The sequence below is a fragment of the Esox lucius genome, chromosome 6 (genome assembly GCF_011004845.1).
Source record: "Esox lucius isolate fEsoLuc1 chromosome 6, fEsoLuc1.pri, whole genome shotgun sequence".
In the NCBI taxonomy this organism is placed as follows: domain Eukaryota; kingdom Metazoa; phylum Chordata; class Actinopteri; order Esociformes; family Esocidae; genus Esox; species Esox lucius.
This window is the reverse complement of record NC_047574.1, coordinates 5737244-5761368: the sequence shown is the minus strand read 5'-3', so window position 1 is coordinate 5761368 and position 24125 is coordinate 5737244. Positions and strand designations below refer to the sequence as shown.

The 24125-nt window shown below is 42.9% G+C and overlaps 2 protein-coding genes across 4 annotated transcripts in view; one reads left to right on the top strand and one right to left on the bottom strand.

The window, feature by feature from the left end:
- Positions 1–6003: 6003 nt before the first annotated feature.
- LOC105009247 (clarin-3) lies at positions 6004–9241 on the bottom strand. The gene is made up of 3 exons (XM_010868676.4): positions 8866–9241; positions 7898–8083; positions 6004–7480 (listed from the first exon to the last, which is right to left on the bottom strand). The coding sequence occupies exons 1-3, from the start codon at positions 9095–9097 to the stop codon at positions 7200–7202; spliced, it is 699 nt and encodes a 232-aa protein (XP_010866978.1). The 5' UTR covers positions 9098–9241; the 3' UTR covers positions 6004–7199.
- Positions 9242–10675: 1434 nt separating this feature from the next.
- Positions 10676–24125, top strand: part of ptprea (protein tyrosine phosphatase receptor type Ea) — a 64833-nt gene continuing 51383 nt past the window's right edge. For 2 of the 3 annotated variants that reach the window (XM_034292889.1, XM_010868651.5), the window contains exon 1: positions 10677–10854. The gene's annotated coding sequence lies outside the window, so the exon portion shown is untranslated. Of the gene's footprint in view, positions 10855–24125 lie in introns of all 3 variants that reach the window. The other variant, XM_010868658.5, reaches the window with a different exon arrangement.

Genomic DNA, 24125 nt, shown 5'->3' with positions numbered 1-24125 from the left:
GATACTAAAAGATATAGACTGGGTATCATACAGCCCTTTCGTTACTGCTGTATCCAGGATCCCAATCATGTTTGATGACAATAGTCTAAAATATGTGAACTGTCCCCCTGGTCTTTGAATTCCCTCCAGGCCAATTTAAAACTCCAGGACCTGGTGTCCCTAGAAGAGTTGAAATGACAAACAGACTGGTTGTTGAGACATACAGATGTTTGTAGTTACCACACATCACATCGTGCTACTTTACACGCACACGCCACACAAATGCCCATATGTACTCACACACACACACACCCATACACTACACACACACACACACACACTGTTGCCTGTGTGTTTTGTTTCTTCTGTTTGTCGATTGTCCATTTGTAAAGATTATATTTCAGTTCCCCATTTCCAGTGGAGTCTCTTGCTAGAATTTGTCATCACCAGTTAAATAAAGGTTATCTAAAAATAAATTAAATAGTTTAGTAAGTACACTGGATTAGCTTTATACCCTATTTCCTTGCAGGAGGCAAACATACTTCCCCTGCAATATCGTATTGATTTGCTCCAATTACAGTGGGTTCTGATTACTATATGCTGCCACCTAGTGTACAGAATGTGCAACTTATAATACAGGTGGGATTTTGCATGTCCTACTGTACCTGGACGTTAACTACATCTATCATGTACATGGGTTGATTTACTAACTGTCTACGGAACATAATGAGGAGAACCTTCCACTGGGGACTGAAAAACCTCTGCAGTAACAAGACCATCAGCCATGTCAATAAGGTTAACTGATCCTCCTTGTCCTATCCTACAGCATCTATTACAGCTGTCAGTCAAGTGGACATTCATCACAGGGCCTGTCAGTTAACTGGGTGCAAGCTAGGGAAAGTCCTTCCCCCCATCCATCCATCCATCCATCCACCTTGTTGTGTCATTGGATGGACCTCATCTTCACTACTAAATACCACCAGACAGTGATACTCCACCACAAAGACAGACAGGCAGAGATTCCGACAGTCAGATTCTGGTATACAGACAGACAGGCAGAGAGACAGAGACAGACAGATAGACTGACAGACAGTGAAAGAACAGCGACAGACAGAGAGACTGAGAGTGATCCATCCCTGACACTGAGACAATGTTTCTCAACGTGTCACTTCCTGCCCTGGCCATTGTGTCAGTCACACACCGCTGTCCTGCTAGTCGGGGTCCAATTTCTCCACATTTCTATGTCCCACTTTTATTCCAAGTTAAAGGACTTTATGGGCACAGGAAACATTTTTCTTACATTGTCAGAGCAAGTGGAAAATAATAATAAAAATAAATAAATAACCAAAGTCAAAAAAATCTGAAATTGTCTCTTTCCTCCCGTCACCCTTTGGAAATGTGTACGAGGGGGACCGGCTAAAGTGTAGAAATGGCTGCAGGTGATTCTGGAGAAGAAGATCTTATCTGTTGTTAACAGAGGAATGACACCTTAATGGAACTCAAGGCTAGCAATTACCCAAAGGTTCCCCTCCCTCTCCTACGCCCCCACCCCCCCCCCCCCAACTCAGTCCTTGCAGACAAATTAAGATTGATGACACTGATACCTTTCCGATATCATGTGGTCTGACAGAGTGTGAGAAAATAAATTAGTGCCATTTTTGAGATGTGTTAGCGTCCAGAATGTATCCTGTACAAAAGAACGTAGAGGGATCTCAGCGTAGGTTTTATCCACCACTAAAATAGGGGATCATGCACTTCTGCCACTTTAGCAGCCATTGTGTGTCCATGTAACTGGTCAAATGCAAACTCTTCATTAAGACAGTGGGGGCGATCAAGAGGAACATAATGACTGCAGGCAACATCCGAATGATTGATCCTCAATCCCCTAACATGGTCAATAACATGTTGTGATTCAACTCAGTCTCAGTTGGTCCCTGACTCATTGCAGTTTGGGTTCTGTTCATCACCTCAGATGCTTAAATATCAATGGGCTAGTCTCTCATTCAACTTTTTGCCAAAGGACATGACAGATTATCCAGCTTTTAACAGCTGATGGTGTAAAACTGCACAACCAGAGCATAACGTATGATGGCAATTTCTAAATTCCAAATAGTTCTATGAAAATGGTAGGCCCACACATTCCTGTACCTATCTTAACAGTGAGACTCAGTCCTTTACTCAGTTAGAATACATTGTGCATAGAAATTTCCACAACAAACGTCAAAACTTCCCCAGCGACCTCAGACTAGGTACATATGACCCGTAAAGCTTATGCTTACCTAGTTAACTCCTCAAACCAGGATGTCCAGAATACATGATGTTCTGTGATTCCAAACGCACTGTCTGGTAACCCATTATCTAAGGCATGGAGTGGGACAGGGCAACACATTGCTATGTGGACAACACACACACAGATACACACACACCCACCCACACAAACACAAACACACGCGCGCACGCCAACACTTGGCCCTGTGCTCACACACTTCCGGGTGAACGGGGGGGGAACACTGAGATGGGAGATTAGGATTATGATGAACAGGCAGCAGAGGATCAGGACATCACCTAGCTGAGGGCGACCGCTGGCCTTGTGAGCGATATAAGCCTGTAAGCTGTGTGTAAACACCTGACACATATAGCGCTGCACCGCACCGATGCACCCCTGTAGCCGGGTGCCAGTGAGCCCATGAGGAAGAGGAAGTTCCGTCCTCCACACCACACCTGTACACCCCTCAGATCATGTTCCCCGGGGGGGTTTATATACGGGGCATCCCTTGCCCTGTCCTGCCTCCCCCCGTTCTCACCCCCCCCCCCCCCCCCCAGCCCTGCAGCCACAGATCGGTGTCTGGATCACAGGGCAGGTAAGGTGGTACCGGGGGCAGATAGGGTTTCACAGGTCCCATAGTCCTGGCTCTAATCCTATCACACAGGAGGAGTGAGCGGGTCTCCGGGGTCTTCACTGATCCCCTGCCTTATCTGACCTGGCCGGAGGAGACGGAGCAGGAAGAGATCATCGCTGATGTCCTCCTGGTTTCATTCAGTCACTGTTTGCCCGACGCAATACGAAGCTGTTATCTAAAAGATGGCGACTATCCGGAGGACAGGGACATTTGTCCACAGTTGTCACGCTGTAATCGTAATGTCTGCCAGTTTCACGCAGTAGGACATTGACCCTGCACGAGCAGGCAACAGGAATTGTGTGGATTGAAACGGATGGACATAGTTGGTTCCATAAGTGCAAAACAAGTCACACATTCTTCAGAGGAAATTAGTCACTTTCTAACCTGACAAGGAGACAGAGAGACAAAGAGACAGAGGGACAAGGAGACAGAGGGAGACACTGGGTCCGCAGGCAGACGCTGGTAAGTAACATTGTGAAAAACTTCTTGGTTGTCTACAAATGATTTAAGACAAATCAAAGGGTTCAGGAATCTACAAGCGAGTTGTAGCATTGATCCCAGATTGCCGTGCATTTATACTGATTACAATATGCTGGCTTCCTATTGGGCGAATCCACATGAAAGGACGTCGAGCTGAGGTATACTCAGCATGCACCTCTCAGAAATAATCAAGCCCATGTACTCACCTAATGGCAGGTCATAGGTCATACAGGCAACACAACTTTGACATCACCGAAATCTTAGCCTAAAGCCCAAGTCAACCTTTAAACATTACATTAGCCACAATCTAAGCCTGTCCCTGCTGAGCAGTTAGCATGGTCGTGAATTCATCATTGTGAAACATTTTAATAAGCATTCATCATGAAGCATGCACACAGCTTATCAACACATACTGCATACTTTATCATTTCTATTTTTACATAATTGAGGAGACACCCTTACCCAGAGTCCATACATTTTCATCATTTCTTTTTTTACACTTGATCCCATTGGGAGTCAAGGACCTTGCTCTAATAACTGAGCCCCACAGGACCACTGCCAAATTGTTTTAACACGACAGTGTACCCAGGCTTCTTTCCAAACACTACCTGCCCCACTCCTGAGGGTCTGAGCTCCTCAAGGAGAAGTGGTTCCTTTGATGGGTGTTGGAAGGCGTCGCGGGTCGTTGAGAGGTAAAGGGAGCGTTGTGGATGAGGGACGCTGGAAAGGATGAGCATGTACCGACAGACCAAAACCCTGAGTGATGGCGACGAGACAGGAGGATCATGGGTAATAGGACACCTTCTCTTTTATCTTCCTTCAACACGGCTGTGCGAATCACAGCTGTGAGAGATGTCTTTTGATCTGGTCTCACACTGAAAACTGTCTCACCATCACCTGCTGTGTTACATCTGGCCAACACAATGTTACTGACTACGAGTTTGAATTGAAATACATACGTTCCATATCTTCCAATGGGAGGCACAAATATATTCTGACGTTTAACAAGGCTGTTGATGAAAAGTAAATGCCCAGACTAGAGGAAGAGGGCACCCTTTGAGATTAAATGCCCAAGTGAACTTTTAAGATCTCTCCATGGTCTCTGTGTCCCAGCTTGTGGAATGACACAGCTTTAGGAAACAATACGTCTTTCCGCATTTCGGTTTCCCAGTCATTCCCAGTCATTTCCTGTCATTTCCAGTCATGGGAAAATGACCGTGTGATGAGACTGGCCGCCCATCAATGACACATTTCCTGGGGGGGTCTGAATACAGGAAGCTACTTATCATTTCTCTATTATAAAACATTATACATAAATAGAAACAATTGTTGTTGTGTTTTTTGTTTCTACTACCAAGGGAAGTAAACTGGTTGGAACAACGCTCAGTTTCACCGCCAGAGGGCAGCAGTGAGTCATATTGACTCTCCCTTTGGAACAGGCTGTGTTGTAATGGACATTGCGGTGGCTTTGGCCCCTAGGGACAGAACCACAAAAATGCAATTCACACATAGTAAAAATTAACACACTGTACATACAAATGTGTGTTGTTTGGCCACTCAATTCAGATCTTTTCAGATAGAAATTTGTTCATTCTGAGTAAGAATATTTCCTGCAGGCTACAAGATCTGTTATTCAGAACCTGCTTCACTGCCGGTCTCTTCCTCTGATAAAGCCATAGATAACAGAACAGTAGATAGGCTGATGTCATAGAGCCCTAAACATCAGAATGGAGCAATTTGGCAGCCATTTCACCTCAGACCTTTTCTAAACCACCTACATGGTAGAATTGTAGAATATACGGCTGATGACTTTGTCATTTTGATGTCACCCAAATGACGCTCCACTCTGAGGAACTCACACATTTTATGCATACAGATAGAAACTAAAAAGCCTGTCAGAAATGTGGTGAAGAAGTGGACTGACGAGGCCAATGGGTAGCTGAATGACTACCTTGACATGGCAGGCACATTTCATCCAGGACAACAATCCCAACACACACAACTACTCAGTCAACATTTGCGTAGAGATTGTGTATATGTTGTCTACCGGTCACACCACTAGAAAACCCGGGGAAAGCCTACTGGATGTCTGATTTTGCATAATAAAAGTCTGGGTATATGTGACTTGATGTAGTAAAAGTCTAGGTTTGAGTGAATTGACTTGTGAAAATGTGTCACTGTTGAAGCATTTAAGAAAAATTATATGTATTATATTTGAATAAATAAATAATACAAACATTTCATTTATATTCCACTTTATGAAATGGACATTGGTAAATGCATTGTATTTTACACATTTGTTAAGAACAGATTAAGCAGGTAGTGTAATTGTATTGTAAGTCTTTTAGGTCAAAGATGTTTGTTTAATGTCAGAAATTCATAAATACTGTCTCTATATATATACATTTATATATATATATATATAAACAGAAAGGATGGGTAAAATGTAACAATTATTTTGGTTGAAAGTAGAATGTGTAATCTGATATTAATTATAAAACCCTATAAAGTGTGCTAGTGCCATAGCACACGTGACAGGGCCGGCCGTTGCAACCTGGTCTCAGGAACCTACGTAGACTATTTTACAAAAATCCATGGCACCCGATTTCGTAAATGATGTGACTTTACGTTAGGTTACATTACAATGTGCCAACAAAACATATAAAATAAATTACGAAATTATTCAAACGTAACATATCTTACGTATCAAATGTTACGAGCACTATTAAAACGTCAAATAACATACCAACGCCAGACAAACGTATGATATTTACGAACGCTATGAAAGACGATTTGTTAACTAAATGTTTTATCTGTGTTTCAAACTGGCGATGTTTGGATAAGAAGGCAGTCGCCTTACACACTACCCCACACTAGACATGGGAATTTAGGATGAGTAACAGCAATAGCAAGGTCGCTAGAATATATTTTATAAAAACATTTTATCGTTCACGTTACATTAACGTTATGCATCACAGCACTCGGGTTAGGGTTAACGTTAGATCTCACAGCACCGGGGTTAAGGTTTGGGCTATGGTTAGGAAACAAAAATGGTTAGGTTAAGGTTTGGTTTGGGTTTAGTCTCACAGCTTTCGGGTTCAGGTTAGGGTTTGGGTTAAAGTTAGGTATCACAGCACTGGGGTTATGTTTAGGGTTATGGTTGGGTTAGGATTACAAAGAAAATCACTTCAAACATATGTTTATGTTGTGACAACACCACACGCCAAGACAAATTACAGATTCCTCACTGGAGTAGTGGGTAGTGCGCCTGTCTAGGATGCGGAAGGTCGCCGGTTTCAAACCATGGTTGCTGCTTTTCTTTTTCTCAATTCTGATTCTAATGTTATTTTACTGCACGTAATATATCTTACGAAATCCCCTGCCTAAAATGTACGTTAAATAGTCTACGTCATCCTTCTGAGACCAGGTTGGCCATACAGGAAGTACTTAAAGCAACACACCCAATCTTGGTCTTTAGTTTCCTGCATACAGCATAACCCTTCCTAACTGGGATTACAGTGTATTTATTTTATTCAAGCCAAAATAACATTGTAGAAAGGCAATTAGTGGAAAGAAATAACTGGGCACGCCTAAGTGAATTAAGTCTTTGTTTCCTGCGCACAATATTACACTGCCTGATAGAGAAGATAAATAGCTGATGATGATGGCGACTTGAGCTGCGCTAAGGCAAGCAGCCCAATTCCAACCTGTTTTTTCCCATTAATTTATATCCCAACCAACCACGTGAGATATTTTTCGCACCAGGTCTTCTCTGTAGAGCCGATCTGATTGGTCAAAAGTTATTTTTGAATTTTAATGTGTTTCCAGATTGGCTGGCCTCTAATACATCATGATCTCCTTGGGGGCGTCCTCCGTGGGTCTCTGCTGGTTTTTTCTGTGCGTGTAGGCTGCATGCTCATACAGGTAAATTATCAGGATGGCCAGCAGGTTCAGCCCCATGTAGGGAAGCAGCAGGAAGTAGCCCACCTGGAACTCTGAGGTCTTGTCCGTCAGGTAGACGGCCGAACTGGCTCCGATGTCATTCTTGACCAGGTCTTCAGCCATGCTGGTCACCTGGACGTTCACCGCATACAGGATCAGAACCATGAGACAGATGCATGCTGGGAGAAGAACATGTCGGGTGAGTTAACACTAACCCTGTTACTGACCAGGCTTAGGGAGTTAACACTAACCCTGTTACTGACCAGGCTTAGGGAGATAACACTAACTCTGTTACTGACCAGGCTTAGGGAGTTAACACTAACCCTGTTACTGACCAGGCTTAGGGAGTTAACACTAACCCTGTTACTGACCAGGCTTAGGGAGATAACACTAACTCTGTTACTGACCAGGCTTAGGGAGTTAACACTAACCCTGTTACTGACCAGGCTTAGGGAGTTAACACTAACCCTGTTACTGACCATGCTTATTGAGTTAACACTAACCCTGTTCTAACCATTATAATTTCCCCTGTGTTCTTTGTTCAAGTTCTTGTGATTTTGCATTGACCGATTCAATGTGATTTTAAAGTGTCTTACCACTAACAGAGTTGCACGTGTAGACACCAATGGGACCCATATAGGTCTCATAGGGATTGCTGACACTGTTGTACAGCGTGATGAGAATACTGCCGGCTGAGCAGAGAAGACACATGGCCAGGAGACCAATGACCACAGCGTGGAGAATCTGAGGTGCTCCGCCTGTCTCTGCCAACTTCTCCAACACTAGGGGGAAAAAAAAAATGTCAGATTAGGGGCCAGATAGTCCAAGGTACTTTTGTTCCACGATCAAGTCTCAACGTTCCTACGTTATTGTTTCGGTATGCACCAGTGCCACTTTTTCACTGTCAATATGGCTTCCGGTATCTGCTGATACTGTGTAATCTGGTGCCGTTTTCATTTCGTTCACGTGTGCTATGATTGCCGTAATTCTTGTACCTGACCGAATCGGAACTTTTTTTTACAACTGTCTCAATCAGTGGCGGCCCTAGTCTTTTGTGGTCCTGGGCACACTAGCAATCTGGGGCCCCCTGGCAGTCAGGGGCCCTAAGTGGCCGATTATGTCGCTTATGCCTAGGACCGGCCCTGGTCTCAATATTTACTGAAGATTTAAAGTGATACATCCACTATTTCGACGGCATTAAATCTTATTAAAATATGTTCAAATACTCCATGGACACTCCGAGGTAGAGTAAGGGATTTGTGAAATTCTATAGTGATGCCTAATGGGGAACTGCGTAGGTATTGGACAAAACTGACTGCGGGGAAAATTACAGATGTGACAAACTGACAGTTTTCCTTGAAGTTCATACAGGGATTTTCTTATTGGTTTTTGGTTAAAATCATGAAATACCACATGAATTGGCACGTTTAAGCTAATTATCCTCCAACCAAAATATGATCAAAGTGGCACAAAGTCATATTGTTCTGGATATAATGTATAAAAATACAGTAAATGGAGGCCTCTTTCGAGAGCAGGCAGTAATGTAATAATAAAAAAAATCTACCTTTAAAATCTTTTTCGGCTCCAAACACCGGACATGAACCTCTCATTATTTCCCCACTGAAAAGCTGGTATTGTACAGTCGCACTGCCATTGGTGAAATTGCCTGCAGTTTCAGAGCAAGCCATTTCGGAAAAGGCCCACTGGGTCGACATCCCGTATCCTAACACCCCCACTGATGCTGCGGTGACCCCTGCACTCCCAAGGAAGTGCAGAATCTTCTTGATGGACGGCATTGTCTCGGATAGAGAAGTCAACCACCTTTGCTGCGTCTGCAATGCTACAGTTTGGCTTCAATAGCAGGGTAGACCACGGCTGTCTGCTCTCGTCGGTCCCAAGCGACAGGAAAGGAGTTAGTGAGCCCTGGGAGAAGAGGTGTAGCTGTGAGTGGAAAGGTCATAAAACCTGTCGATTAAGAGGATGAACTTCGCTCCGGGTGGTTGTCAGGGAGTTGACTGCGCATTCCCAAACGTCATAAACGGGAGAGATACACTGTCAGGAGGCGTCGTTACCGTGCCAACGTCTACAGGGTGCACTTTCGTTCCCGTGTCAACAGTACAGGTGCTAAATGCCTCCACAATACTGCACTGGCACGGTGTTGATTCATAGACAATACAGTTGTTACAGTTACAGGTCAAACAGATTACGACCGGCTGTGGCATCAAACCGGGGGGGATAAGGGGTACTAAGGGCCCTAACGTGTAGAGGGGCCCTCGAAAATGTTTGACTCTTGAATAAAGAGGGGAGGGGCCCTCAGCGACCACCTATGTACAGGGCCCAGAATTTCATGCCACACCCCGGACGACCGACAGTACGGACTGACAGTTTCCTGGTTCTCCATTATACTGTTTATCCTCCACCCTTTGCCGTCCATTATAGTGTGTCCTTCCCCACACAGATCCAAAGTCCCACTCAAGATAGAAACAGCCTGGTCTAAATGATGTCATGAACAAAGCGGATTAATGATTTACTCTTCCTACTGCAGTGATCCGCGATCAGCGTTTGAGTCATGGATACACAACACACACATACTGTAAACTTATACCAGTTGGTTATAAACCCACCCACTCTAGGTTTGGACAGTGAGATGAGCAGATGCTGTTGTGGCAACTCTAGGAAACGCCCAACAACGTCCTGAATAGGCTCAGACATTGTGAGGCGCTGCTTAAATATGTGACCTCAAAGATTAAGGTGTGTGCTGAACAGTCGCCACACCCAAGTTTAAATTCTGGTAGGGTTAGCCTAAATCCCAGGTTTATATTCTGGTAGGGTTAGCCTAAATCCCAGGTTTAAATTCTATTAGGTATAGCCTAAATCCCAGGTTTAAATTCTGTCAGGGTTAGCCTAAATCCCAGGTTTAAATTCTAGTAGGTATAGCCTAAATCCCAGGTTTAAATTCTGTCAGGGTTAGCCTAAATCCCAGGTTTAAATCCGGGTAGGTGCAGTCTGAATTTTTTGTGGTGACAGACCTGGGAGAGCACCTGTGAGGTCATAGAAGAGGCGTGTACAAATGAGGGAATGAAAATGTAATTCAAATATTTTGGGCTTTTTGACAATATACAAATATACAATATACAAAATCATGTTTTTTTTTATTGCTTTCATGTCAAAATTTGTGGGTGGTGCTTGCTGCACAATAAATTCTTATTTTTCAGGCAAAATACAAAGAGAAACATCTCTCCGGCTCTGATGTCGGCTATACCGTCCAGCCTCCAGGGTGTCATTGTGCCCATGTTGTAATATAGCAATGCGCCAGGCGGCTCTCGCCTCTCGGTATACGGTGGAAAGCAAGGAATGCGAGTGGGGAGAGTGGGGAGTGGAGGAGCGGGGGTATTCGCTGACAGCACAGTTATGTTCAGATAAACAACATTCAGTGCTTTTGCCATGATGGGCAGGTCAGACTGAAATTTACCGTCTTGGTTACGGTATATGACTATCTGTAGGATATCTCCCGCTCGACGGATATACTGGATTTTATGGTGAAACCGCCACGGTAAGAGAATTGGATGTTGAATGATTCCGTGTTGACTGTGATCATTTTTTCTCGTAATGGCTTATTATTTTTCATGCAAAATTAGACAAGGTTGACATCTGAATTGTCCAATAAATAAATAAATAAAAATTACCGTCTCGTTGCGTTCGTTCACGTTATAAAATCGATACTAGATTATTGATAAAGAATCCAACAGTATGTTACAAGTATTTTGCCTAACAGTGCCATTTTTTCTGTCATTATAATAATTGTAATTCATTGGCAACAGCACAGATAGGCTACATCGATTGTTAAATTCAACTGATAGTGAGGGGTGCTACCGTGCTATGAGTTGATATCAAAACATACTCATTGTAGGTTAGTGGAGCAAAGCTTTACCGAACGTTTTGAGCTTTATCATCCATTACAACCCGCTAATTGATTCCTTATTTCCTCCGCACAGTTTATGAATTCCTTTTATTTGTTGCAAGCGTTAATATGCTTCTATTTCCTGACGGTTGTGGGTTGCTCAATATGTTTCTTGAGGCTACTGTCTGCAACAGTAGAGACCGAGCGCCAGTTGAGACATGCTTTTCAGTCAGCTCTTGGTAGTCGTGTGAGTGCGCGCGCATTTTAACATTTAAATATGATTACGGTCACTTTCAATTTCAAAACAATATGCACTACTAATACATATTGTTTTACATCCGGTTGCTTCACTCATGATTCAGTTCTGGCTTCAGTAATATAGGCCTACATTGCTTATTAGATACTGCTTTTATGGGCCTTGAAGTGCCATTCAACACCCACATTCACCTGAGCTCGCCCTGTTCACACCCCACAGTCATCCCGTCTAGAAGGATTCACCGAAAGCGAATGATAATTGATATAGTAAACACCGTCGACATTGCATGCATACCCTGTAGCCTGTAACCTTCCGTTGCGCTGTAGTAGTGAGAAGATTAGGGGGAATTATTACCGTTGAGTAAAATCATCCGAAAGACGTATTTTCTACGTCTATTCAACGTATTTTCGTGGAAGAATAGGTCTTGTCAACGCCTTTTCCACGTCCTTTGGTCTGGGGGCACAGTGTTGGGTGTGACAGCCATTGTCTCATGGTGCTGCATCACATTTCTGGCACTTATACACATAACTATCTCCAGTTAATGTGTAAATGATTAAATGTATATTTTTTATTTCTATCTACACACAATACCACATAATGACAAAGCATAATTAATTGTCAGTTTATTGAAAATTAAACACTGAACTATCTAATGTATGTAAGTATTCAGACCCACTACAACGACACTCAAAATTGTGCTCAGATGCATCCTGTTTGTTTTGATCTGATGTCTCTAGAGCTTAATTGGAGTCCATCTGTGGTGAATTCCCTTGATTGATTTAGAATGGCACACACTTACCTCTACAAGGTCCCACACTTCACTGTACATGTCAGAACAATAATCAAGCCACAACATCCAAGGAACTCTGTAGAACACCAAGATATTATTGTGTTGAAGGGTAGGGAATGGCTTTTAAAAAAATGCTAAAGCTTTGGCCAGAAAACCAAGTGCTATGTCTTGTGAAAAGGTACCAACCATCATCTGGGTAACGCCATCCTTACAGTGAAGCATGGTGGTGGGAGCATCATGCTATGGGGATGCTTCTCAGTAGCAGTGACTGGGAGACAATAACAAATTTTGTTTGAGGATTTTATGTTTTTTTCTTTTGGATAAATTCAGTACAAAAATAAAGAAATACATAAAAAACAACAACATTGAAATACACTACTAAGTTAGCATTTCCTGCTGTGCATACAAAATGTTGCAAAAAAGTATAATCCATTCGAGATAAGTCGTGCATTACATGTAGTGAGGTCCTTTTCAGGGAAAGATTGGTATATGTTGGGTGTTTCTGTTGAGGCAAAGAGACCAGTGACTCATTGATTCAAATCCACCAAGACAATTTTTACACTTTTCCCAAGTACACATCCTGCATTTGGACAGTGTCTTTACTTTCCATATCATGTTCTGTAAAAATATACCTTTAAAGGTTTGGCAGTAGTTGTTATTTTATACAGAATTCAAGACCAGCCTGGCAGTAGATGCAGGTTTTTCTATGGTACCCAAGAACTTGTCTTGTATTAACTCATACTTTAAAAAAATATATACATTATATTTCATAATTCTTGTTGCTAATTCTTGTTGCTGCTGCCTCCAATTAGGGTGTAGCTTCTGTACCTCTGGTTGAAAACCTAGAGGCAGCTCTTCCTGCCTCCCCGCTAGCTGGGTGGCTAAGCAGGACTAGACAGATTGGCTTTGTTTCGGCATAGAGGATGATCGTGGTGAGCTGAGTCATAATGTAGGTACAGCTACAGCTCTACTTGAAGCTTCTCCACTTCCAGTTAGGGGAAAGAAACAAGTAACTCGCTGTTATGGCACGTCAATTACAGGGCTAACGCCTTCCCTGGCCCACAATTTACGTCAGAAAAGTGTAGAGAGTAACAAGAAATAAAACATTCTGCGAATTTGAGCGGGGTTTGGATGTAGAACATCAAGCTAACACAAGCAAGGACATTCCAAAGAAAGATGGATTTGAACGGTGGGTGCTTGAAGAAAACTGTAGGTGGAGTATATCACAAGAATCCACACTACCAAAACCATTTGTTCCTCTCTCACCTTAATGGTAATTGCTCAACCCCAGTCTTTGCATGTGAGAACTGTGTTGCAACTATGGGCCTGTTTGTGCTTGTGTCTCAGTGTGAATTTTAGATCGTTGAATGATTGGTGTGATACTGCTATGATAACTTGTAGTAAGTCAACTGAGATGAGAATGTGCTGTACTAGGCTATGAATTCTTTTTTGGCAAAAACTTAATTAAAGTTCCAGGCCTCCGGCTACCGAAGAACAGAAACAGATTGAGACCAAGGAAAGCAAAGATGTGTCCAAAATTCTTCTTCCTAGTGCTCTTTTTTTTTTTTTACCTGACTGCATCTATTAGTGACTGTAAAGGGAATAGGACGCCATTTGGGACTTGATCAGAACAGGAGTTAGTGAGCACTTACAGTAACCGTGATGCTTCCTGCTTCCTGTTGGAGGCCCCTTGACAGGAAAACCCCCTACAATGTCCCCTTCATAGAGAGCTTTCCCCCCTCCTCACACAGAAGCAACCGGTCCCAATTTCCTCCCTGACCCATCCCTTTGCCCTGAAGGGAGTGCAATGTTCATCTGCCATACCACTCGCTGCCAAAAGTTCTGCTTGATTCTACATGAACAATCGGTTTGTATATTACTGCCGGCACACTGTTCAGAGTTACTAAGTAGTGCAAATGCTCCTGGTGTGCCTGAGCCGTAATGCTGCGTAGCTCTGCGCCTGCAAGTCGTCGGCGTTGTGGTGGGAGCTCTCCCTGACACACTGCTGATACCTCTCCAGGCCCTTCAGATGTGTAAATACCAGATTCAACTGGGGGTCAGAACTCAGGGGAGAGGAAGCAAACCGGACCTGGGGTGTGTCACCGTCTGGGAGAGGAGACGGGCCACGATAACCAAACCCAGGGGAGGCGTCTCTTTCTGGGTACACTAATACGTTCAGCGGCTCACACTTTGGTTTCCGTTACGGAACACACAAGCTAACCGACGCTCACTGTCCCACAGTGCGGAGGAAACCAAACGCACTGGATCCAGCTGATTAGAAGGACCGCGTGTTAGACTGGTGTGTGCTTCATGTGCACGTTCCTCATGTCTGAGCGACTATTTATTGTTTGTTTTTCCGTCAGCTGCATTTTAAGTCTCCGCAAGGCCGCCGGCCTGAGGAAACGGCCGTGCCGAGATTGGGAGGGAGGGGGGGGAGGGGGGGAGGGAGGGGCCAAGGTGTATGTGCTAAAAGACAACAGAACTTGTCAACCACTCGTTAGAAGTAACAGCAGTTTCTTTCTGTTTATTCACACTGAGGTAACGGCATAGGCAAACATATGGTGGGGGGTCACATAGAGTGGTTTAATGAATACTTAGTCAGAGTGTGTGCGTGCGTGGGTGGGTGGGTGTGTGGGTGTGTGGGGGGTGGCTATGGAAGGCAGAAGAAGAGATTTCAGTAGTGGAAAGGAGTTTCCCATTCAAGGCAGTTGGGGGGGGGGGAAACAGATCATTTTATCAATCGACCAAACTGACTTTTAACAGCAGCAGCCCTTCAGGATACTGGACTGTTGTGGTTTTATTAGGAGAATAGTCAATGCAGTCAAGGGTCTTCCCACTCATATTTCAGAGGAAATCCCAGGAAAAAGTGAGAAGTAATGTGAAAGAAAGTTGCACTGCCATGCTGGACATTCTCATGGGTTTTAATGGTACATTTTACACGGCTCTGACCGTTGGGTGGAAATGGAAACATGCATGTGTCGAAGAACATTGTTTAAGACGATTTTCATCTCATGACATCTCACATTTTGTTTTGCCAATGAGTCATGTACACAATGTTATTAAAAATCAGTAGAGACTGGAGATATGGTACATCATTTGAGAACTTGTCAAAAATGCTATGGTTTCATTTTTTTTCTCCACAATTCTTCCCACCAAAAAATGCATGTCAGTGTAGGTACCAAAGGATGTTACAGATTTATTTTTAGACGCTTTGGTGCTACTCGGACTATCTGGTAATTGTTCACCACTCTTACTACAGAAAACACAACAGATCATCTAGAAAGAAAGGTTTCACACTGAAATACATTTTGCTCATACAAAGTTATGTTTTCACAAGATTTTCTTTTCTATGCTCATTGTTTGTAATTGATCATCACTCAACCATACTATGTTCAAATGTAAATGTACAGAATCACCACCCTAAGGCAATATATTTGCATGTGACCTCTGTGGGATTCAAACCCACAACCTTGGTGTTGGTAGTGTGAGCCACAAAAGACCACTGCATTGCCTATGTACAATACTGTCATAAACAGGACATGATTGCCATCCATAGTAGTATCAAAAACTGGCAAGGATTTAACACCATAGACCAAATCATCACTGATCAGGATAGACAGCAAGGCAGAGAAATAAATCAGAGAGCCCCTGAATAGGATCAACACACTGAACTGCTGTGAACCATGACAAGTACATCTTAAGATAAAACAGGCTTCTACCGAGCCACAACTCAACCCACTTCTTGGGTCTTACAACTCCGTGGCTGCACACCTTAGTGAGTTCCTCCATGACATTGTGTGGGATAATGTTTGGTTTCACCATTCAGAGGTGATTCAGGAATGGTTTCTGGCCAATCCCTGATTCCTGACTCTAGACCTGTTCACATAATCTCCTTTTTATTTTGGAGATCGAAGGTCTATGACCACCATTCCCATGAGCATTTCACCCTCCTACTGCTCATGGAAAAGGCATGTCATGACATGACTAGTGGCAAAGGATTCTTCCCGCAGTCCATGAAAAATTATAATATTCATTGTATTGTAGACAAGATATCTTGGCCAAATAGCCAAAACAGATTTTATGCAAATTAGTGTATTGTGCTGAACATTGACATTTCTTTTATTTATTTCTGATAGTATTTGGAACAATTGAATAGACCAAAAAAATAAATATTTTTTTGCATCTATGACTTTAGAAGATGTCTTCATTGATCTCACTTTTTTGATTATGGGATAGAAATTAGGCCACTGAACAGGAACAGCGCCACCAACAGCAGTGGTCACACACTGTAATTACAATCTAAAACGAAAACAAACCAATCAAACCGACCCGAGCTACTAAGGTTGCATGGTTGCATGGTTGCATGGTTGCATGCTTAGTAGCCCACCCTACCAGCACTGTAACCCCTGCAAAACCATTATCTTTCACACTTATTATTGTTTGAAAACATAACATTTTTTTGGTTGAGCAAGAGTTAAGGTGCGAAAGCGAACGAGATGGAAAGCTGGAGATGGAAAGCTGGAACAGAGAGAGATGGAGGGAGGACCACAGAGAGAGAGAGAGGAGAGAGAGGAGAGAGAGGCTGGGTTAGCGAACTGGGTTTTCAGGCCAGAGAACATGTCAGCCCAATTTGGCTATGTCCCTGTCTGCTATGTCACTGAAAGCAGGGTGCGTCCCAGAACCAGATTAACTTTGTGATTACGTTGTGCTCTGGCCTCATTTAGAGGGAAGAAAAGTCAACACTGCAGGCTGTAAGACCAGCTGTGACCTGCTTCCACACACACACACACACACACACACACACACACACACACTTACTGTACACCTGAATGAATAGAAAGAGCAAATATTTGCTTGTAAAGAAAGATTAAATGAATCCATCCATAAATACGGATTTAATTCAGTTGTGTATCCACTCTGGCCTTTGTTGATAACCCTGCGTGTGAGCCTGAACACACGGATGAAAACACATCAGTAAGTCTCTCAAAGTAAGGGTGTATTTTTTAAGTATGTATTGTACAAGGGAAAGGTGCTTTTGATTTCGAACGGCCTCAGTGGAATTGCGGGCAAAAGTGTGTGAGTTCATCCTGATGATATTGTAAGAATGATCATCTCCTTCCACTAGACCATAAAATATTGACGCAGAATGGGAGTCAACCCAAAGTTACTGGTATCCTCAGATGTTTCCACCCATGTGTTCCTATGTTCTTCTACTAATGTGAATAACGGGTGTTCTTCTACTAATCTAATACTAACAAGCCTCTGATACAAAACACAGTCTGAAGTCCTACTAGTACCATGTATGAAAGGTATTTTACAGCGGCCGTATTCCCAGTAGAGCATTTATTTATCTCTGAGCCTGGATTTTTGTATACCCCCCCCCCCCCCCCCCTAAAACCAGGGACTGATTTTGATGTGATGGGGGGGTTTTATGATCAGGTAAAACAGAGAACCTGCAGGTTCCAGACTATGTAGGGTAGATTGAATATCGCTGTCCTATAGAAGATGAATTCATCAAAATGACATGGCTGTGTCCTTGTCCTTAGTGGAGGATTGGAGAGAAGCAGAAGCAATGAGGAAAAGGGCAGGAGAGGAGGAGAAATGAGAGGAGGATGAGGGAGAAAAATGAATGAATGAGTTCTGACGTCCGCTTCAGTGGAATGCAGCCAGTTTGGGAAGTTAACAGAAATTCAACTAGAAATGTAAAAAAAATATGCATTTGTATTTAATTAAAATAGATTTGTATTCAAATTACTCTCTGAATTGACTGCCTTCAATTGGAATTGACCCCAACCGTAGAATGGATCTTTTAGGCAAACCGCGGGATAATAAAGCCTTGGTTGTGTTGCTTCAGAAGCTGGAGACAGGGAGCGATGGAGGAGGCGTCACTAATGAATTATTTATGGAAACCAAAGCACCCAATTTCCTTTTCATACGTTCACAGGGATTCAGGGACTACAACCCAGAGAACTGTGATATCCCCAGCTCATCTAGCGATTTTTGCATCGCATGTGACACACTACATTGAGCTTTCAAAGAAATTAAGATATAGGTTCAGTGTTGCAATCACACTTGAAGGAGCTTAAGGTAGTAAACACCTACCCATTTTGTGTTTTCGTGGATACTGTCAATATCACCGGAGAAAGTCATGGTTATGAAACTAGCACACTTTGAGATCCAGCTGATCACATGGCAGACACTTGACTCTGTAGTCTGTAGGTCCTTTGTATGCTTTAGTGTTTAGAACTGTTGAATGTGATGGCATAAGCACTTGGACTGGTGAATGTGATGGCTTTAGTCTTTATAATTGTTGAATGTGATGGCTGGAGTCTTTATAGAACTGTTGAATGTGATGGATTTAGTCCTTAAAAGCGTTGAATAGTGATTTGTGTAGTCTTTGGCCTCTTGGTAGTCCCGAATGCAGAATGTGATGGCTGTAGTCTTTACAGAAGTATTGAATGTGATGGCTGTAGTCTTTACAGAAGTGTTGAATGTGATGGCTGTGTGTAAATGAATGCAGTGCTGCAGTGGGCTGAGTCTGCAGCCTGGAGAGGACAGAGAGGATACGACCTGCATCTTGATGATACTGGAGGCTACAGGAGGTCAGGCCAAGCATCTGATGAATGCATTTAGGATGTAATCAGGACTGTGTGTGTGTGTGTGTTTGTATAATGCATTGTGGTCATAGCCAGTCCTTTTCTGCAGTATGCACACCCAAGGTTAAATCTTCAACCAGGGCACGTCAGGCCGGTGTATTTTGCGCATTAAAACAGCACCCCTGCATAGCTCAGGGCAGAGCAAACATTACACTGGAAAACTCCCAGGGCTTAGCAAAATAACATCTGGGGCTAGACGCAGTGTTTCCCAATCCCGGTCCCGGGGACCCAAAACAGTGCACCTTTTTGTTTTTGCCCTAGTACTCACACACCTGATTCAAATGTTGCCCTACCAGTTACAAACTTGATTGACATAATCAACCTATCATCAAGTGTTTAATTTCAATCAGGTGTGTGAGTGTTTGGGCAAAAACAAAGACGTGCACCCCTTTGGGTCCCGAGGCCCGGGATTGGGAAACACTGGCTAGAGTATCAAACAACTGATGCTGTTGAACAATACTGAAAATTATGGCACTTTCATTGTCAGGCTGGTACCAAGCAAAAGCTGATAAAATAAAAACATTCTACCTATAGTGACACACAGCGTTCTGTAAAATATTTTTGTTATTGGAAACCTCAAATTAAAAAAACTCCTTGTGTGTTCAGTTTCAGCTACTAAGATATGTATCATGTTGCCATTACACCATAATACACAAAATGTGTGAATATGCTACGTAATGTTATAAATGTATGTATATTGACAAGTGCCTTAGCAATGCTGTTGCTCGCTTTCCACAAGTTGCGACCCGGCTCTAAGGGGTCAGGGCGTTACCGTGGTAACGGAACACTGGGAGTATGTCTTCCTCTGCCACTCTTCATCTTTTATCGGACTATAATGGAGTAATCTTATCTGACGTCTTGGCGAGACGAAAGACAAACGGACTTTCAAAGCCGCCACGCATGTGAACACAACTATGTAAATACTGCAGAAAACAGTCACTCAATTAGGGGATTTTCCCGGGTAAACATCGCCTTGGCTGGGAATGAATCTTTCAAACGCCCCACGCTGGTAGGCTACAGTACAGCGCGCACGTTGTTCATGCCACTAGTGCACGTGGTTGAAATAGCACATCTGCTAAACTCTGAAAACATAAAGGGTCGATTTTTCTTGTGATATAAATCGCAACTTAAATGGAACTCATACTTAAGTCCAGGGTGTTTTTATGTCCCAAAGAAACAAGTGAAACCCTCGTGGTGTATAAAACCGTACAGTATGTTACCGCGCGTCAGCGTCTCTGTTAAAATAAACACTCAACCAGGCAATTCCAAAATCTGCTGGCATTTGGGGTGTGGCAGGTTTTTGAAGCTGTGGTTCCATGTTACCTCACAAGGTGTCCCAGTGACTATTGACATTTTCAGCTGTTTACACAATTAAAAAAAAAGATATCTGACACAAATGTCACAACTGGTGTTGTTCATCTAAATAGAACTGCCATGGTGTAAAATGGGCCTTAGTGTGGTCCCTTGTGTGTTTACTGGACCGGAACAACACTGAAGGGAAACACAGATGGTTATGGACAGTAGTATAGCTTGGCGCATGACAGAGCCCTCTGTGGCCTTCTGTTTCCTTGGATAACTTTGTGTTATACCACATTATTTACATTCAATGACAGGACTTTGTTTCGGGGGTTTGACTCTGTTTTGCATGATGAGGGATTTTACAGTTATTGTAATATTTTTGCATAGCTTCTACTCCACTTCCCCCACGTTTCTGGCAATTCAATCATCCTCTTTCTCACCTCCCTCTTCCGTTTATTCAACGATTTCTGTCCTCCCGCCCGTCCACTCCCACCCCACCCAACTGGAGAAAACAGCAGACAACCTCTGTAGCCCTCTTGTTCAAAATGTCAGCAGTAAACCCAGTCCATCTCCTCTCCAACACTCCACTGTCCACAGATCAGGAGTTCTTTCCTAGTATCCTATCGATTCACGGTTTCCTTCAGCGGTCCATCCCTGCTTTCTCACATCATTATCTTTATCACACGAGAAAACGTACAACTAATGTCATCGTTGCTTCTTTTAAGGCAATGAAAACCGCCACAAACGGCTTAAGGAAGATGGTGAATGAAGTCTGTTGTGGTACATTTGCGGACTTCTGCCGTTTCTAGCAAATGGGAGAACACTCGCTGTGCCGTACAGAAAAGGATTACCTCTGATCTATTGACCGACTCACCCCTACAGGAAGAACCCCCTGCTCGCCCCATGAAAGCTCTTCTCTCTCCTAACCCTCCAGCAGTGGAACCAGCTTCCCCTTGAAGCTAGGACAGCAGAGTCCCTGTGCATTTACATCTAGACCTTCTGAAACATTCCCCCGTTTAAAGAGTAATAGCCCCTTGCATGAACTTTGCTGATTGCTATGTCGTCAAGTAACGTGTACATGCTCTTATTCGTGTGGCTGTCCCACCTTGGTATTTTAAAAATAATTCTGGATAAGTAGGCCTGCTAAATGACTAAAATGTCAAAAGGATTATACTGTATTGTACATGTACGTAAGTTCACAAACTTTACTGGGTGAACAATATGTCAAGAAATGAAATACACTCTGTATAAAGCCGAAGACTGGGGTCCGCGGCATTTGCTCATTACGGATTTGTCTTCCATTCAGATTAGTCCTCGTACTAGACCCTAGTGCAAACTTAATGGTAAATCTACATCTAAACATGCTTTATGTGATCCTTTAAAAATAATTAATTGTATTTCGTATAACATTGAGCAGAAGAATATAATTTTACTACACACAGTAAACCTCTTGACTGTAAAATTGTAATCCTTGAAATCCTCTGCACTAAACCCATGTATTACTCACTATAACCCAGTTAACACATTTACATTTATTTGGTGACCACCACAAAATGCATATGAAAGAACAATATAGACTATAAAATAAAAACATTTATGTGAGGCTTAAGATGCCTAGGTTCTGTTGCCATCGATAAGGAGCAACAGCAGAAATGTACAGCTGAATGACCTTTGATCACATGGTTGTTGCAAATGTCATGCAGTCTTTATGTAGTTGCAAGTAGAGCAGTTTTTATCACAGGCAAAAACCGACATTGGTCCAAAAACAAACACACAGGATCTGATCTGTCTCCGTTCTGAATCAGCCAGGCTACTTCCTCATAATGATCTGATCTACCTCTGGTCTTCATAAGACAGGATGATTCTTCCTCATAATGATCTGATCTGTCTCCGTTCTGAATCAGCCAGCCTTCTTCATAATGATCTGATCTACCTCTGGTCTTAATAAGACTGGATGATTCTTCCTCATAATGAAACGATCTGCCTCTGGTCTTAATAGGAATGGATGATTCTTCCTCATAATGATCTGATCTGTCTCTAGTCTGAATCAGCCAGCTGATGGACAGGAACTGAGGAGGGTCATAGATCTCCATTTTGTCCTGTTGAGCGTGTATTTGTGTGTTCTTTAACTACCACTTGTCTAATGCCTCTCTGCTCTCCTCTCTCTGAACATCTGGGACTGAATAGGAGGAAAAATATGCATTGGAGACAGACAGGGATGTATTTAACAAACTGGGCCTTCCTGCATTCATTACACACACAATCATTATGACTAATTTGGCACCACACCAAAGATGTTTCCGTGAATTTAGAACATGAAAGCAAATTCACATATCCTCTTAAAAAATATGTTTGCTAACTTTTATCAAGAACCCACCCCGACTGTGAATTTGTGTGACATTATGTATTATGCTGTGGTTGGTTAGCTGGAGCAATAACTGGAATTACAGGACCAGCTACCGTCCTGGTTAGCAAGTGCTTCAGTAAACCACCTTCAACTACCTACATTGTTCTTATCTGTGTCTGGTTAAGTGCATCAGATAGATTTATTAACAAATGATTGAACTATGCCTCAAACAATGATGGCAGGATATAATCAATTACTAGCAAAAATGTAAAATAAAACCACTGTTTTCAGTAAATGCCAAAGTGAACATAAGAGGAGATTCTACTGTAGCGTTAGGTTAGTGGGGAAAGCTTACAGACATACAGATTCCAGTTCCTGACCAATAGTGACCACTAAAATAGATTTTTACCACCGGCATCATAATTGTACAGACGAATTCTTTGGCAACGTTTCATAATTATTCTCACATCCTCTAGCTAGACAATTAACAGACATTTATTCTCGGAAATCCTTCTTCCCCTGCATGTGAATCTGTGTAAAGCCATCCTCTGCAGGCCTTCTGTGTTTCTGTTCTCATATCAGCTTTGTGGAGCGGTTGGAGTGTCGAACATTATAAGATATGTAGGCAGGGCTGGGGGACAGGAATGAAGCTGCCATCGTTAAATCTCTTCTCCGCCTCGTCCCTCCCCTGGGAAGGAACACGCCTCACAGAGCAGACACTTTTGTCTGTGTGTGTGTGTGTGTGTGTGTGTGTGTGTGTGTGCGGGCTTGTGCGTGCGTGTGTGCGCGCACGCGTGCAATGAGGCAGTTTGGATGAGAAGGAGACAGTTAGGGACCATGCTTGTTGTCTTCCATTCAGAGAACATCAGATCCATTGCTGCTTTTGGAGTACAGAAAGGAGGAAAGACAGAAAAATGGGACCTCAACCAAACCTGCTTGTCTGACTATCTGCCTGCCTGCCTGTCTGCCAATGTAGTAGGGTAATATTTCATAGAAATTAGTAACTCATTTGCGACTATACAAATATCTTGACGATGCTCAGTGATTTAAAATAAGGAGTGATGTAAGCAAGAAAAGAAATGGGCAAGAATGAGACTGACAATGTAATCAAATAAGTAAATAGATACACATTTTCCTTCACATTGTAATTGATTATTTAGACCTTGCCAAAATCAGATCAAATGGAAATAAGGGTCTTTGTCTCCGGTCTGCAATGTCTCGTTAGCCATCGTCAATTTGGTTTTTAATAGGGCAACTGTGCATTGATGAAGAATTCCTGATGTCCTTTTGTGGAGCAATGAACAGTATTTCAGATGTTTGCCAATCACAAAAACTAGCATGGTTTGTCCAGAATAGTCAACATCATAGGCCCATAGTGGAGGTCACATTTAGCTGTGACAGCCTGAGGGGTAGGCCGTGTACAATAGAGAGCTGAACTCCTGAGGCTGATAAGTCCTTTTCATACAGCTGATATGTCCTTCTCTCTGACCAGATGCACATTACCCACAGAGATCATCAAGCCATTTCATCAACATTCCAAGCATTAACATTCCCATCGGAGACGTTTCAGACAGA